Genomic DNA, 15,850 nt, shown 5'->3' with positions numbered 1-15,850 from the left:
TTCCATCAGTGCACTATGGAGCTGGAACAATATCCCTGTATCCGTCAGGACCGTACCAACACTTCCAATTCGTGAAACAATTGAAGACTCCCCTCTTTAAAGAACACTTCATCACAATGCATTAATCGTCCACAACCCAGCTTCCATTCTTCTTATTTGTTGAATTGATGCTGTTTTTTTGACCATGTACAGAACTCTTTTGGTTACATTTGCCCTACAGAGAGACCTTCTTCATAAGGCAATTATGGTACTTATTGAACAGTGCTGGGACCCACACATCAGTGTGGATGAGAAATATTGGAGTTGAACAGCCAGGGTCCCCAATTACTGACTTCCATTCCAGGTGAGGACAACCTGGACAAGACAGTGCAAGGTGAGCTACAGAAGGAGCTGCTGCCTGCTGGAGAAAGTGGATTGCTGGCAGGGCTTAATTTGAGTTGGTGCGCACAAACTGATTTTTATAGACAGCACTGATTTTTCTTCATCAGTTGTTGACCACAAGCAAGATAGAGAAAAACATACAAACGGAAAAGGAAGAGGTAGGAGTAAAAACTGACACAGGGAGAGAAGAGGGACCAGCAAAACTGAGTGCAGGGGCAGCGGTGCCTGGTAGTAGATTAAATAGGCCTGTGGTAAATTCAACACTATGCAACCTTGATATTCAGCACACCGATTCTTACTAGCACTGCAGCAGCAGAGCTTTGGGCACTGGCACTATTTCTTTTACAAATTAAGCACTGCTTAATTTGAGCCAGTGGTTTCAAGTGCTCAGCACTGGCACATGATCAACACCAGCACTTTTTGTGAGCACCGGTTAGGGACACATTAATTTATGGGGAAATTACGTGATTTGCCCAGAATCACAGGATGTTGAGCCTACGCCGAGACTCCAATGTGGTTCTCAAGCTCCAAATTGGGCATCTCTGGCCATTACCCATATCCTCTCCCCACTTAAATGGTTAGTAGTTGGTTCAGTTTTAGGTGGTGCTAGCAGGAGAAATGGGCTGGTGCAAGCACTTATTTGTTCACAAACTGCACTCAGATACAGCTCTGCTAGCACTGGGCTCAGTCTAAATGCTAAAACTTCACCTCTAAGGCAGTTTGAAGACATTTCACATCACCTTTCTGTGGGTCTGTGATACACCAGTTGGCCTTGGCCAACATAAAGCTATGCTCACATTCCAGCCCCTGATCAACGCATTTTCAACCTCCTTTCTTCAATCAGCAGGCTGATTCGGTATTCAAAAGTATTTAGAATGCCTACACTCTGGTAACATTTATTTTGTTCAATTATTTTAGCCTGAACAATATTCATTCTGCACAATAAACAGTAACAACGCCATTGATAGATTGTGTTAATGACACATTAATTCTTGATGAGAGTCTCCAGCCAATATCTGTGAATTAACTCCCAACGCATGTTTCGCACCCTAAAAACACGTGCCGGGGCCTTTATCAAGCCTTTAATTATATACAATTAGACTCATCAACATTATTACTTACATTTTATACATAAGTTATTAATACGTTTTTCATTATTAGTTGCCATATTTGTGATTTCACACAGTGATACATATTCAGTGGGGCACAGTTAACATAGTTTGTTGAAAGAACCGTAGGTGTAAATGTGGTAGCGAGTACGTAGACACTAAAAAGTAGTAATCATATTCCTCAAATGCTATGGAAAGGAAGTTGAGAAGATTGATTTGTTCCCTTAGTCAGTCATTATGTCGAGAGTGTGGGCTGAATGTAGATGAGAAAGCCAATATGTAACTTTATATTCCCTACCAAGCAAGCTCTAAATAGTGAAGCGTCATTGCTCGATCAAAAGCCGATTTTACAGAACCCTATAGTTTCTGCCAAATTGTTGCAAAGGGATCTACATCCATCTCGTTGCAAAGGGATCTACATCCATCTCTTGTCCTGTGACAGTCATGGGCTCAACTGGGAAGAACATGCACTCGTTCGGCATAACCCCTCCACAGGAGTGTCTCATCTGCGTGCCTCCTGACCAGGCATTTGTTCACTGTCTCAATAGTGCTTTGTCCTGTCTGCCTTCATAGAAATAATGTCTGTACGTCCTCCAAATTCTTTGTACAGTTGAAACAGCCCTTTCCTTGCCTGCTTGAACTCTGCTCTGTCAGTGGAGTTCGCAGAGTTTTTCCCACTCCGACCTCCTTTTTGTAGAGCGCGGAGTTCCAAAAATCTCTGCAAAGTGGCGCAGAGCAATGTTTTTTCTCTCACGCATCTTGCCAAGTTGGCAAGCAAGGAAAATTATACGCTAGACCATCTCCCGACGAGATTAATCAACATGGGCAGTCACAGCAGGTCACTAATGCTTGCGTTGAGAAACCTGCCGCTCACGTTGAGGAAGCTGCCGCTCAAGAAGAACATCTACTCGAGCAGCAGAAATAAGCAGCATCTTCGTGCGATGCATGTGGTGCCGTTCGTACAGATTTTACAGCGCAAGACAAGTTCCCGGCACAAAAAATCAGTGTGAGCAATGCGACTTACCGCACTCCGCTGCGTGCGGAACTCCACGGAGTGCAGTGGAGTTTTTTCAGCACTTCACAGAGTTCCACGTAGCAGAACTGCGTCCAGGCCTGCTCTACTGCACTATTACGAGTACCCAAACTTGTGTATGCAGTCAAAGCTTATCCTGAAGATATACCCTCCCTTGCTTGTTCCAGATTTGCACTATTTAGTTTCCATGAGGGTTCATTGCATTTCTTCTCAAGATAAGGATGGTTGTAATATGGAAACTGACCGGCATAGTGTTCTAGTCGCATTTGTTCTTAAGTGTTATTTAGGATTTACTAGTGTGGGGTCCATCACTTTACTACAATCATAGCAAATCAGGATCCCTACGAACTCGACAAATCTTGAAGGAAACACTGTGGAAATAATGTACTGATGTGTGACGGTCAGCCTTATAGATGCCTGTCAGAGTGCACTTAATAATAAGAGGCTGTGAAGGAAGCTTAGGAAAGACAGACCAGCAAAACACACATGCACCCAGTTTGACTCATATTAAGAAGGTCAGTCACCTCCTATTGCGGGAAGCTATCTTGTGGCAGACTGGCTCAAAACTTAGGCTGATCTAAAAACAGCTTACTGGAGGTCTTTTTGCATTTAAGAAATGCAATGAAGTGGCACTACTTCAACAACGATTCAGAAAAGGGGGTGGTGATGAACAGAGTGTCTGAATTAAGCAGACCACTCTTACCCAGTCCAAAGATCAGGGCTTGATCCATCACCGTTATTTAGCTCACTGCCCCATCCCAGCTCAGAACCTGGCTATATGCCTGGCCCAGTGCATCATGGGAACAGGGCAGACCAAACTACCAAGCCAATTCTTCACCAGAAAGGAGACAAGCTTCCGGGGACCGGTTTCTGCCATTTCAGGCGTCGTCGGCCCGGCTTGCTTGAATCCTGATGGAGCAGTGAGCAAGGGACTCATGTCTGAGTATACCCTGCCACACCTATAGTGGCCAAAAACGATTCAGAAAAGGGGGTGGTGATGAACAGAGTGTCTGAATTAAGCAGACCACTCTTACCCAGTCCAAAGATCAGGGCTTGATCCATCACCGTTATTTAAGAAATGCAATGAAGTGGCACTACTTCAACAACGCTTGTAAATAGCCGCCATTATTGAGCCATTCCAATAAGATGCAAGAAAAACTATGAAAACTTTTTGCAATCTTAGGGAATGAAACGAATTTTAAAGATGCGGTTTGAGATTTAGTTTAGTCCTGGCTATTTAAACACTGTAATTGGTTCCTCAATCAGTGCAACAAATCCTCCTCCTACATCACACCGGTTGGTCCAGCACCCATAACAAGAGCACTTTTCTGGTCACTCGCTGATGAATCACAATGCTTCCCACATAGTGTCGCAATAAATACAACACTGCCAACCAAGCAGTCCCCATGGTGTAGAGTGCTACCCGTCTCAAAATGTGCTTCAGCAGCCAACAAAAGGAAAGAAGCACTACATAAAAACAATAAAAAGATCTTATTGAAGAGTTACTTAATTTTGGTTGCGGTCACCTCATGCCTTCCATAAAATATTGGCTTTTTTTCCTGGCGCAATCCTTTTTGGAGCATCTTTGAGCTTATTATATATGTCAAGACTCCCTCTGCTGATTTCCGAAACCCAGTGTCGCAGAATTACATCAGTAATTTGTAATGTTGTTTTTTTAATTAATGGACACCTGGCAGACAGAAATTCTGCACACAGTAAAATGGCACAAAATTAGAACAAAGGCAGTAAAGAGATGGGCTGGTAAAGTGCTCAAGGTGACTGGGTAGTTAAGCAGCGACAATAAAGCAATACAGTGCATAGATAACATTGGTGAGTAAATATTTACATTTTAATATCAGGCCCAGTTAAGTTCGGGAGCATGGAGGAGGTTGGGGGGGAATCAGAAGGCGTGGGTCGGCTGTATGGTACTCGCAAATGATAGTGGGTTTGGGTGGACTTGAATGCGAGAAAGGAGTGATCTGTCCAAATTTCACTAGGTAGGGCACATCAATTAAAGGGTCTAAGTTGCTCTAAGGTTTAGTTAAAAAAAAAAAAAAAAGCAATTCAACTCTTATTTGAAATTCTAGAATGGTAAATACTCATTGGATTCTCTTCTGCTACGGTTTGAAATAAGTTGATAAAAGAAAGATGTAGGAGTTGAATACTAGAATGGAATCATTACCCTCGAGGCGAAGGGTTCCCTCCGTAATGTACACATTTCATCTCTATCCAAGACATCGGTCGTATTCTCGCAATATTCACAAGATTTTTAAATGTGCTAAAACTAAACGGTGTCTACAGAAACTGCCATTCAAGATGTCGCCTATTAGTAAAGTCGTCGAACGTACTGTGGCCCAGAAGGCACATTCAAATCGAATACCTTTAGGTCTCTCACTCTAACAAGAACGCGAACATCAGAAGATTGGACAAACCGCCATGGTGCATGAGGGTATTTGCACCTAGTATTGGTATATATAACTATGTATAATGCCTAAAACAATAAATAGAAGCGAGAATAGAAAAAAGAAATGTAGTGTTCATAATATAAAAGACATGTTAGTGATGAGTTGGCCCTAAAAAGAGGATATAATGTTCATTGCAGCCTTTCAACCTGTATCAGAAGGTACTTGCATTTAGTCTTCACACATTAATGAAGTAAACCCAGTTCTCTTAGACCTATCCAACCATCAGCTCATAAATATCTAAAAAATGTGACTGACTATAAACACACTGCACAACGTTCAGGCCTCAAGAGACATGTTTGATCTATCTTCTTTCACCTCCTACACTTCAGATTGGTTTAAAACTGCTTTTAAGGGACTTCCTCCAAAACAGAAAAGCTTTAGACAACACATAAGGAGCATGCCATGCGGATCTCTGGTCGTGCAAAGCAAATACCGTGCGTCGGTGTAAATTTAGCAGCGGCCCAACTACCACCATTTGGAAACATGGTTTGTCCTAGACCCAAAGGCAAGGATGTATTTCTCCACTGTGGAAACTCGGTACCTTTAAATTCCCTTTCAAGGATAAGGTTTCCTTGGCCTGGTGAGAGAAATGCAGGCTTGATGAAGCAGTAGATAAGTAATTTATTAACTGTTCAATTATTTAAAATCTGTACAGTAAAATGAACTTAAAATCTGCTTCCCTGCCCCCTCCCTTTAGCCCTACGGGCCTTAGTTTCGTTACCCCTTTTGCTTGTAAAATCTTTCTTTTCCGGCGAAGGGGTTTATTTTTATATTGTACGACGATTCATAAAAACCCGTTAAAAAGTTTACAAGTTCAATGTTCCTGTGATTAACCACGGGTGACCTGGGAAGTGTGGTATTGTTGGTTGCCTTGCTGGAGATTGGGTCCTCAGCTCTGGTTCATGGTCTTCAGCCGGGCCGTGGATGTTCAAATGTAGAGGTCAGGGATAAGGTGCTACTACATCATGCCGTTGCTGTTAGCAACACAACTGCCTGGACTGGTGATAAGCGGTTCAAAAGGGGGTGGTGATGGACGGAGCATCTGAATCAATCAAACACTCACACCCAGTGAAAAGATCTGGGTTTAATCCACCACCGTTCTTTAGCCCACTCTGCCACCCCAGTTCAGACATGGCTATATGCAAATCAGTCTGACCCTGTGCCTCATGGGAACAGTCCAGCCCGAACTGCCAAGCCATGTCTTCCCTGGACCGGAAACAAGTTTCCAAGGACCGGTTTCTGGCATTCCAGCCGTCTTCAGCCCGGCTTGCTTGAATCCAGTGGCAAAGTGAGCAAGGGACTCAGGTCTGAGCATACCCTGCCACACTTATGGCGGCCAAAAGCGGTTCAAAAAGGGGTGGTGATGGACGGAGCATCTGAATCAATCAAACACTCACACCCAGTCAAAAGATCTGGGTTTAATCCACCACCGTTCTTTAGCCCACTCTGCCACCCCAGTTTAGACATGGCTATATGCAAATCAGTCTGACCCTGTGCCTCATGGGAACAGTCCAGCCCGAACTCACCGTGAACTGTACCGTGGACTGGTGATAAAGCATTATCAGCCACTAGATCACAACCAACTCACATCTGGTTAAAGCTTGCAGTTTATCTAAGGTGCTTTTTAGCCATGTTTTGTGTATTCTTGAATCTGCACACCAAGTGCAATATTTACAGTCAAGTGTAACAAAAAGGCACAAATGCTCCCAAACAATTTCCTTTGGTTTTGGTGCATTTTGTGGCGGATGTACACATTGGGGCACAACGAAGAATATCTGGTGCAGACAGTTTGTATTTGCATTAGGTCCGCATTATTTTACATTTGGTGTGGATTTTACCACAAATTTGAAAGCTTGTAATAAATGCAGGTGCAAAAACCAGGGTAATATGTGGAGTTGACTCATAATCTGAAGTACTGTATTACACAGACACAAATCGCAAGTGATTGATTTTTACACTACTAATACAGCCTAAATGACTCTGTGATTGCTTCTCTTTGAGGGTTGTATTATCACAAGGGCGGACATCCTTTCCCGTTTACACCTACTAACACCTCACCAGCACACTTAGGCCCTCATTCCTAGTTGTGGTGTAATACGGGTAGGTAATACTATCACCACCATCAATACAGGGGGGTGCGATTTTCATTTACCCTGGCGCAGTATTATCTCCCCATTATGAAACGGGCCAGTCAGAATTTTTGGGGGGGATGTTTAACCCAATAGCAACACAACAGCAGGCTCTATCCACAAAGACATTCTTCCAGCTAAGTTATTGCAGTTTTGCAAAGTAAAAACTTGAACCTGTGCTTTACATGATCACCAGGCTTCATTACAAAAGGTCATATTTGTTTGGTACAGGGAGATTAAGTGATTTTCCCATAATCACAGGCTGTTCAGCCAGCCCCAGGACTCGTGCCTGGTTCCTCAGACTTAAAGTTGACAGTGATGGCCTTTATTGCACATCTCCTCCCCCTCCTAAGATACTGTAAGCATGCAGACAAGATAAAACAGGGTTTACACAACCACAATGAATTAAGGGCAAGATGTACAACCGTTTTAGCAGCTGCAATCAGAAAATCGGGCCATTTATGGCTGCTAAAAATGGTTGTAGCATGTACAAACCCTATTTTACGAGTGGGAAACCTATTACCGACTCGCAAAATAGGGTTTGTGAGTCACTATTAAAAAGTGGCGTGCCAAGGGCTTCTCTCCTAATAGCGAGTCACAGGGGCATGTACAATTGTTTTACAACCGTGAAGCGATAGTAAAACAATTGCAGTTTACCACCTACTTCAAGTAGGTGGCAAGCCAGTCGCAAATGGGAAGGGGTCCCCAGGGGACCTCTTCTCCTTTGTGAATGAATGCAAAAATATTTTTTAAGAACAGGCTGTGTTCCTACGTACTATTGCCTGCCCATAAAAAATGAAAAGAAAACATTTTAATTTTTTCTTTTAAACACATCCCGCTTTCCTTTAAGGAAAACAGGCTGCATATGAAAAAGAAAAAGTTGCTTTATTTAAAAAGCAAACACAGACTTGGTGGTCTGCTGTCTCCAGCAAGCCACCATCCCTATGACTGTAGCCCATTCCCAAAGGGTCGCAATTTGCACGTGTTTATGAATATTGATGAGGCAGGTCATTTGCGATTCCATTGGGAATCACTAAATGTGTCTGAGACACATTAGTAGATCTCGTTCTGCAAATCCCGCCTGTCTCCCTAATACCGTATGGTTACCCCCAAGGCCCTTTACTACTGTCATGTTGACTGCGTGGCAGTAAGGGCACTCTTGGGAGATGGCAAGTTTCAGTTAGCTGGTCTGTGTCCTGTCCTGATCCAGCTACTGTGGCTAGGCGGTGTAGCCCCTATCCCTTGCGACGTCAGCAAGTACTGGTAAAGCCAGCAGTTCTGGCCTCAGCAGACCGCACACATTGGGCCATTATTGTAATTAACACCATGTGCAATAAATGGAAAAAATTACCAGCCGCTGAAGGGTACTTGAAAAAGGGTAGATCGAATGTCTTTATGGATATTGCCATATCTTTGTTTAGTTATTTTGAAACATAAGGCCGGAAAGGCTGCGAAAACTAAAACTAGGCAAGAGAAGACCTAATAAAAGTCGAAACTGAGAAGATTTGTGAAGGATGCAGACAATTGGGATATCGCCTGCACGCCAGTACACTGTTCTCTTGTCGTTGACTTTTATTTTTGTTGTTTGCAGAAGCCAGCCTTTTAGCCATTTCTCCTGACTTTGGGCACGGGCACAACAGTACAAAGCACTTTATGAAAAAGCTGTCACCCGCTGAAGAAGACTTCTAGAAAACTGAGGGAACCAATCATTGGTTGGAGAGACACACCCACCTCCCCCTGCTGAGTTTTCCCTTATTATAGGTTCGTGAGGAGAACCACGGGAGCCTGGGAGGGACAAAGATACGTCAAAATATAATGGTAAATACTAAATACCAACAGCACCCAGCCAGCCAACTGGCATAGTATGGCTTGCACTTAGGATATGAATATGATTGCTGGGGCATTCTCGAGAGAAGCAGGCGTGCAACATAAGTCACAAGTAAACAAACATAATCACTGGTAACCGAGTGCGTTTAAGAAACGTTATAATGAGGGTTACCGGAATTATGCAGCTGGAGAGGGCCAAAGTATGCGGCAGGGTTAAGTAATAAAGTATGCAGCAAGAAAAGGCAAATTATGCAGCACAATGTGGCACATTTTGTAATAGTATTACTTCATTACTTTGTCATTTTTAAACTTGGTAACACTGTATGGGCATTGGTTGCACCTCATTAGTACCAGTGTAGCACCCAAATGTATCAATAACCAACAGAAAAGTGACCAGTTCAGCTTCGCAAAGTGCCTTTCACTGACAGGCAACCCATGACGCTGCATTTTAGTAACTTTTGAACTGTTTGAGGTAGGAACAACATGTTTTTGTTAAAATCTGCAGGTTATGTGGCAGATGATGGATTATGCGGTAAATGTGGCAAATCTATAATTATGCTAAACCTGCTGTGACCGCACAATCGCATAATTCCAGTGGCCCTGGTTTTAATACATAAAGTAGATCACATAGCAGGAAGCGTAACTATCAATGGTCCAGCAGGTGAGGTGCCACGAGGTCCCAGGGGCACAGTGAATCTTGATTGGTGCAGTATTTTACTACCCAAACAGTAGCCAGGAAGCCAATTTCCCTTGCTCGAATTAGGGCACACGTCCCTATTACACCGTTCACAAATAGCAGATTAATTGGAGGTCGGTCACCCATGAGACTGTAACCAGCCTCCTAACAGAGATCTAAATAACTGTTCAAACACAAACTCACGTGGAAAGTAACAGGAGGGTTAAAATGTAACTCAAGGGCCTTGCTAGTTAAAGGTGCAGCAAGCGCAGTGGCGCGGAGGCCAGGGAATGAAAGGTCCCTCCACAACCCCGTTACTGGGTCTTTTTCACTACCCACCTGGGGAAGGGGGGACAATTTCCATTGTTTACACCGGGGCCCAAGCATTGTTACAGCACTGCCAACTTTAAAGGGAGTACGTAATGCAATTGTTGCAAGACCCTCAAGGCAGGGCCAGCTTTAGTTAGGGTGGTGCAACAGGTGCAGTCACACCTAGCGCTGAGCTGGGGGGGGTGCTGTGTTTAGAAATAACTTGGGGGTTTAAAGCGCCTACTGCAGAGTTCATTGTGTGCCCAGTAGTTTTCAGGTAACAATAAAAATGTAAAGAAAACTCTGGTGAATATTATTCCTGTTGGAGAGAGATTGAGGATTGTCTGGTGGCAGTTTTGACTCATTTAAGTAGAGAGGGTTAAAATGCATGTTGCAAAGAACACGTACCATGCAGTCACAGACCTGTATTTTATGTGGATAGGTCAGTGGGTTTCTCCTTTTGTCACGGAGATCATTTTGTTACTTGCAGCTCCTAAATTACAACCTTAATATAGCACAGTGACCTTTGAACTGCTGTGAAAGAGCTGCATGCAAACTGCATGGTCTAGGTTAGAATGTTCTGTTTTTCCCCAGTCTTTCATTATCCTAATGTTATAGGATTTGGTTGCGTAGAAATATATTCTTATTTTTAATGCTAACCCTAGTACTCTAGTACATTTTAAATCCTGTGTTTGTGCTTCTCCAGACCAAACACACTTAAAATAGACTGTGGATTACTTGTGATTCCTACACCATGTGATCCTCATTGAGTTATGTACCATTTCCTATAGACTGATTTACACACGTATGATTCATTGTCTCTTTATAATGTGTGTGTGTGTTAGGTAAAGTAATCTGACACCCTACACTGGTATGAGGATTGCTGTAAAACAAAACAAAAGTGCATGTTAGAGAGGGGCTGTGGAGAGATGAGGGGCACTGTTGGAGGGTATAAGTGAGGGAATCCATGGAGAAGGAGGTCATGGGGGGGGGGGGGCAGCAAAAAATATTGTTGCATCGCACACCACGAGTGCTAGAGGCGCCACTATCTCCAGGGATTGCGCCTGTGCTGCGGGTATATAGTTTCCCACAACCACAAATACCGTATATAGCACACGGCTGAATGTATAGGGCGCAACAGGTAGTGGGACAGGCAAGGCAGTGTATATACTTAGGACAGTGTGTGTGGCAGAAAACATGGTTAATGCAGCAGCGAATGCCATGCTACAAAAGGTGCAAGCAGTGGTCGAAGAGCATTAATAGACAGTATGGGAATTGTGGTGCTGTGCACAATGTGGGCCAGTTCAGTGAGCGAAGGGAAATGGTCAACAGCATGGCTAAAAAAAGAAAATATTCTGTAACATTTTTAGGGCTTTCACCTTCAGATAACTACATATAAAATAAAACACAGCTTAAATGAAATGCAAGTTATGTTAATCAGTAGGGAAATACACTAGTGTACATTATGAAACCTCTATTAGTAAATGCACTGCACCTGACAGCCACAGAATTTAATTCTGGTTGTTCCAGAGGAGAATAGTGACTTGTGTATGTTTAGGGCTATACAATACAAAGTCCCAGTCCGGTGACAGAAAGCGCTTTGGGCATGTAAGTTATTATTTTGACCTTACATTACACACAGTAAACGACAGGCTGCTACAAAATGCATGAAAAGGTTTAAAATACGAAACGTATTTCCAAAATACATATTTTAGTAATACCCAAAATGTACATAGTACACTTTTTTTTTACATAACTGTCTTTTAAAAGCACACACTTCCCAACTTAGCTGGTAGCTCACTTACAATAACTCTCAAAAATAACAACTGTCTCATCAGAAAGCTTCGAGTAATTCCGTCAATTAAAGCCAATACCAGCTTCCAAGCACCATGTACATTTGCAGATTGACCAGTTGAGTACATTTACATTGCTTTTGGGGAAGCAGGCACCCTGGCAAAAAAAGGCTTGTCTAGCTGTATGCACTCCCCTCGGTTTCGCAGCACAGAAGACTCCCTGCCCCACACTTCAGCTGAAGCATTCCAACCGTTGCAATTAACCTTGTCTTCTCACAAAATGTAGTAGTACTGATTTTCTAAAAGTAAAAAAAAAGTATGGGCACGTCCTGCCTCTCAGGTCCCCCTTCCCACCTTCCCCATCCCTACCACGGGGTGCAAACAGCCAGAAGAAGAGAAACGCGGATTAAGCAAGCTGCAAGCAGCAGGTCACGATAGAGAGCAGGCTAAACAAACTGTAGGGAGCAGGCTAAACAAACTAGGCAGCAAGCAGGTCGGGTCAAAGAGCATGCTAGTTAGGGTAGCTAATTAGCCTAGAGCGGTGACGGGATGGGGCACGTGCAGCAAGAGAGAGTTTAGGGAAGGAAGTGGCATGGCACACGCTTCGGAGCTGCTGAAGGGTAGGTAGGGTGCAGGCACAACTGACATTTAGGCTGGGTAGGGTACTCGGGCACGTTGCATGGCAGGCGATTGGCGTGACACACCCAGGAGGCGGGGGTCAGGACACGGGGGAATAACAGGCTAGTTAGGGAACAGGATAGGTGTCTGGGCGGCTAGTTTGGAGGCATACATGAGGGGCAGTGTGGCTGCAGGTAGGCAGAGGCTGCAGGGAAGTGGTGGCTGGTTACAGTTGAGAAGTGTGGCTAAAACACTGTGTAAGGTGCCAACGGCCCCCGTGCAGGTAATACAATAGGCCAACTGCTGCACCATCGATACCTATGCACGATAGATTGTTAGCACAGAACCTAAGAGGCTTGCATGGCAGATAAGGTGCATGGTATTATCGGTGGCGGCTCGCCCGCGGGCCTCTCACCTGCATTGTAGAAGCGGTCCAGCACGCCGGTCTCCCCGAAGTCCAGCTTGCCGAAGGGCAGCATCTCCAGGCGGACGCCGGCGCCCTCGCACGCCTCCCGCAGGCTCTCCAGCGCGGCGCCCTCGCAGGCCTGCACCCCGGGGCTGGCCTCCTTCACCACGTACACCACGGAGGTGCTCCTGCAGCCGGGCTTGGACCGCAGCGGGGCCGGGCACCCGACCGCCGGCCCGTGCCCGCCGCTGCCTCCGCCGCCCTCCTCCACCTCGTGCCAGAGGCTGCCGGCCGCCGGGGTCCGGGGCGGCCCCTCCTGCGGCGGGATGCCCAGCAGCAGGGAGGTGGGCACGGAGAAGGTGATGCCCTCGCTGCTGTCGCTCATGTTGGCGCTGGGTCGGTGCCCCCCGCTTGCCCTGGCAGCGCCTCGGGTCCTACCGGAGGGGTGTGCGGGGCCGCATGCCCGCAGGAGTCAAACGCCTGCAGGGTCCCGGCCGCCCCCAGCTGCCGCAATCACCAAAGTCTCCCCAACACCTCCGGCCGCTGGCGCCTCACTCAGGTGCAACCTGTTGCAGGAGCCTCGCGCAGCGCACCGGCTCCGCGCGCGCCTCCACCGCCCCAGCCTTCTAAGACACGCGCACGCAGAAAAACAGCACTCGAAGAAGCAGTCTGATATGAGTGCACTCCCCCTGTCCGACAGCCGTGCACGGGCCTCTGCGAAATGCCCTCTCTGTGTGCAGTTCAAGATCTAGCGAGGGCACACCAGCTGGCGAGGCGCATGTGGAGGTGCGCCGCCACCCTGCTGCTGCCGGGAGGACTCCCGGGCTCCCAGGTGAGGCGCAGGGCTGTGTTTACTTCCCTTCCTCGCTGCTGCCTGCAGCGGCACACTAGCCAGACAGTCTGGCCCCGGTGTGTGGGAAGTGCCAGTGCGCAGTGTGTTGTGAAACGTGCTGTGTGTGGCTGCTGTACAAACTGTAACCCGAGAGCCGCCCGCCCTCCTCCTTCTTCTCCCTGTACCAGCCCTTCCCGCAGTCCTCTGCTCGAGAGATAGAAGTTTCCCACAACTGTGGCGAGTTCCGCCGAGTTCACGTGACTCCCAGACGCCCCCCTGTGGCCAGCCCGTGGTGTGTGCGTCTCACGCACCTTTAACTACTACAATCTCAAGCAAATCACTATACACGCGACTCAAATCAAGCAATCAATGTAAAATTTTCTCGGTTTTTTAAATAAAAAACATATAAACAAAATAAGCCATAAAATACACACCAGTTAAAAATCATCCTAAAAAACCATACATTTTAAAATCGGAGAAACATACAGTGTATGAAACTACATTGAGCGATGCACAGATCATATAAATAAGTACATAGTTAAAAAAAATCCTATAAAAAGAGATCTAAAAGAATAGAAGCTGTCCTATGCGCCAAAGCAATTTAATCACATTTTTCCTCAACCTAACAGCAACTTTAAGGAAAGCTAAGAACATTAAGAATATCTACCAAAAGCATTTGGAACTATATAAGGGCGGGACGAACCTGAGTAAAGGTAACCCTTTGCAGTATGGGGAGGAAGTATAGCTTCCTGGGCACAGCATAAAAGTTGCAAAACATTGTAAAATGTAACATGCCACAGACTCAGGGAAGTTTTAAACACTTTGTCTATGCAAAGGCTTGTGAATCAATGTCCAGACAAGTGCGGTCAAAGATTTTTCAAGTAAGAAAATAATGATCAAAGCAATGATCTGTAGAAATATTCGAAGATTGCTTTTAGACATTGGTACCTGGGAAGGGTGAAAGAGGGTAACAGTACAAGGACATACCACATAGATTATATTTACCTAGAATGGTGTGAAGACCAACCCTGGCCACGGGCTGGGACCAGGAAAAGCTCTCAAGTAATCAGGTGTCAAAAGGACAGGACAGGTGCAGATCAGAACAGGTATCCTCAGCTAAGTGCAACGCCAGCGTCACACCCCTTTCCGGATACTCCCGGACACCCACTGGTTAATCGATAAATCTCCCTCAGCAAAACCTCGATTCTTCTGACAGAGTGCTCGACCAGCCCTCTGCTCTCGATTCTCCTTCAGCATACTTTGGGTCAGTGACAGGTCTGTGAAAAGTCGGACAATCTAACTGACTAAGCCTACTTAGTTATACCATTTCCAGGGCAATGTACCACCCCCATTGTTGCAAATACGTATATTCCCTTCATTTGGTCAGAAGTTGAGGAGAGATAATCACACCATACCAGTATGAGTTCATTTCCATTCAATATAGTTGATCAATGTTCCCGCACATAATTTACTTTCCCATGATTTTATTCCACCCAGCAATATTATTTCATTTCATATACAATGTTAATATAAATTTGCAAGTTGTCTTCCTCTTTGCAGGTCATAGGGTCGGGTTCCCAGGCGCATCTCAGGCGAGTCTGTCATTGGCAGCAGTTCAATGCCACCATTTGAGTACTCTCAGCACTTTTGGTTCATGCGCAGTGCAGATTCAATATGGCGTTACAAGTCACCCTTCAGGCCAAAATACGAGCTAATAATAAAATCAAAGAAAGACACATTAAAATGCGAAAATAAATTAATGCACTGTATACCACTTATTTCTAATCTATCCCCATTACTTTATTTTAACTACAGTATTAATAGTTAAGCAGAACGAACAAAGTTTATTTAGAGCAGGAGCAGGTGTATTAGTGTGTGAGACATGAAGTGGCCATCTTTAATACTAGTGCGCAGCTGCAAGAATTCACACCAAAAGCAAAGATGCGCCACACCACGTAGATGTGGCAGACGCATGCGCAGTAAAGGTCCCGTGTTTTCGGGGGCCATGTTAATGGACTTGAGTTACTGTTAGTAAAAGCACATAGGTAAGCTTCCCCTAGATAATAGAAATGTTGTGTAGCGCAGTTTTAGTACTCACAAAACATGTTGGTTAATAAATTACATGTTATTTTGAGAGGAAGAATCCAAGCAAGTTTCTTTACATATGAAACCTTGCTCCATCAATCCCCTCTTTGATGGTATTCTATACCATCACTAATTACGGAACCTGATGCCAACTTTAGCACTCTCCCAATTCGATTTCTTCTATTAC

The 15,850-nt window shown here is 45.0% G+C and overlaps 1 protein-coding gene across 2 annotated transcripts in view; it reads right to left on the bottom strand.

Moving 5' to 3' along the window:
* The window catches only part of MAP3K5 (mitogen-activated protein kinase kinase kinase 5), a 1,111,277-nt gene extending 1,097,573 nt beyond the window's left edge, over positions 1 to 13,704 (bottom strand). For both annotated transcript variants that reach the window (XM_078649188.1, XM_078649189.1), the window contains exon 1: positions 12,756 to 13,704. In XM_078649188.1, coding sequence (XP_078505314.1) covers positions 12,756 to 13,131 — 376 coding nt within the window. In that variant the 5' untranslated portion in view covers positions 13,132 to 13,704. The remainder of the gene's footprint in view (positions 1 to 12,755) is intronic.
* Between the last annotated feature and the right edge of the window lie 2,146 nt (positions 13,705 to 15,850).

The sequence above is a fragment of the Lissotriton helveticus genome, chromosome 6, assembly GCF_964261635.1.
Source record: "Lissotriton helveticus chromosome 6, aLisHel1.1, whole genome shotgun sequence".
NCBI lineage: Eukaryota > Metazoa > Chordata > Amphibia > Caudata > Salamandridae > Lissotriton > Lissotriton helveticus.
The sequence above is the reverse complement of the archived record's forward strand: the minus strand, read 5'-3'. Positions and strand labels throughout refer to the sequence as shown.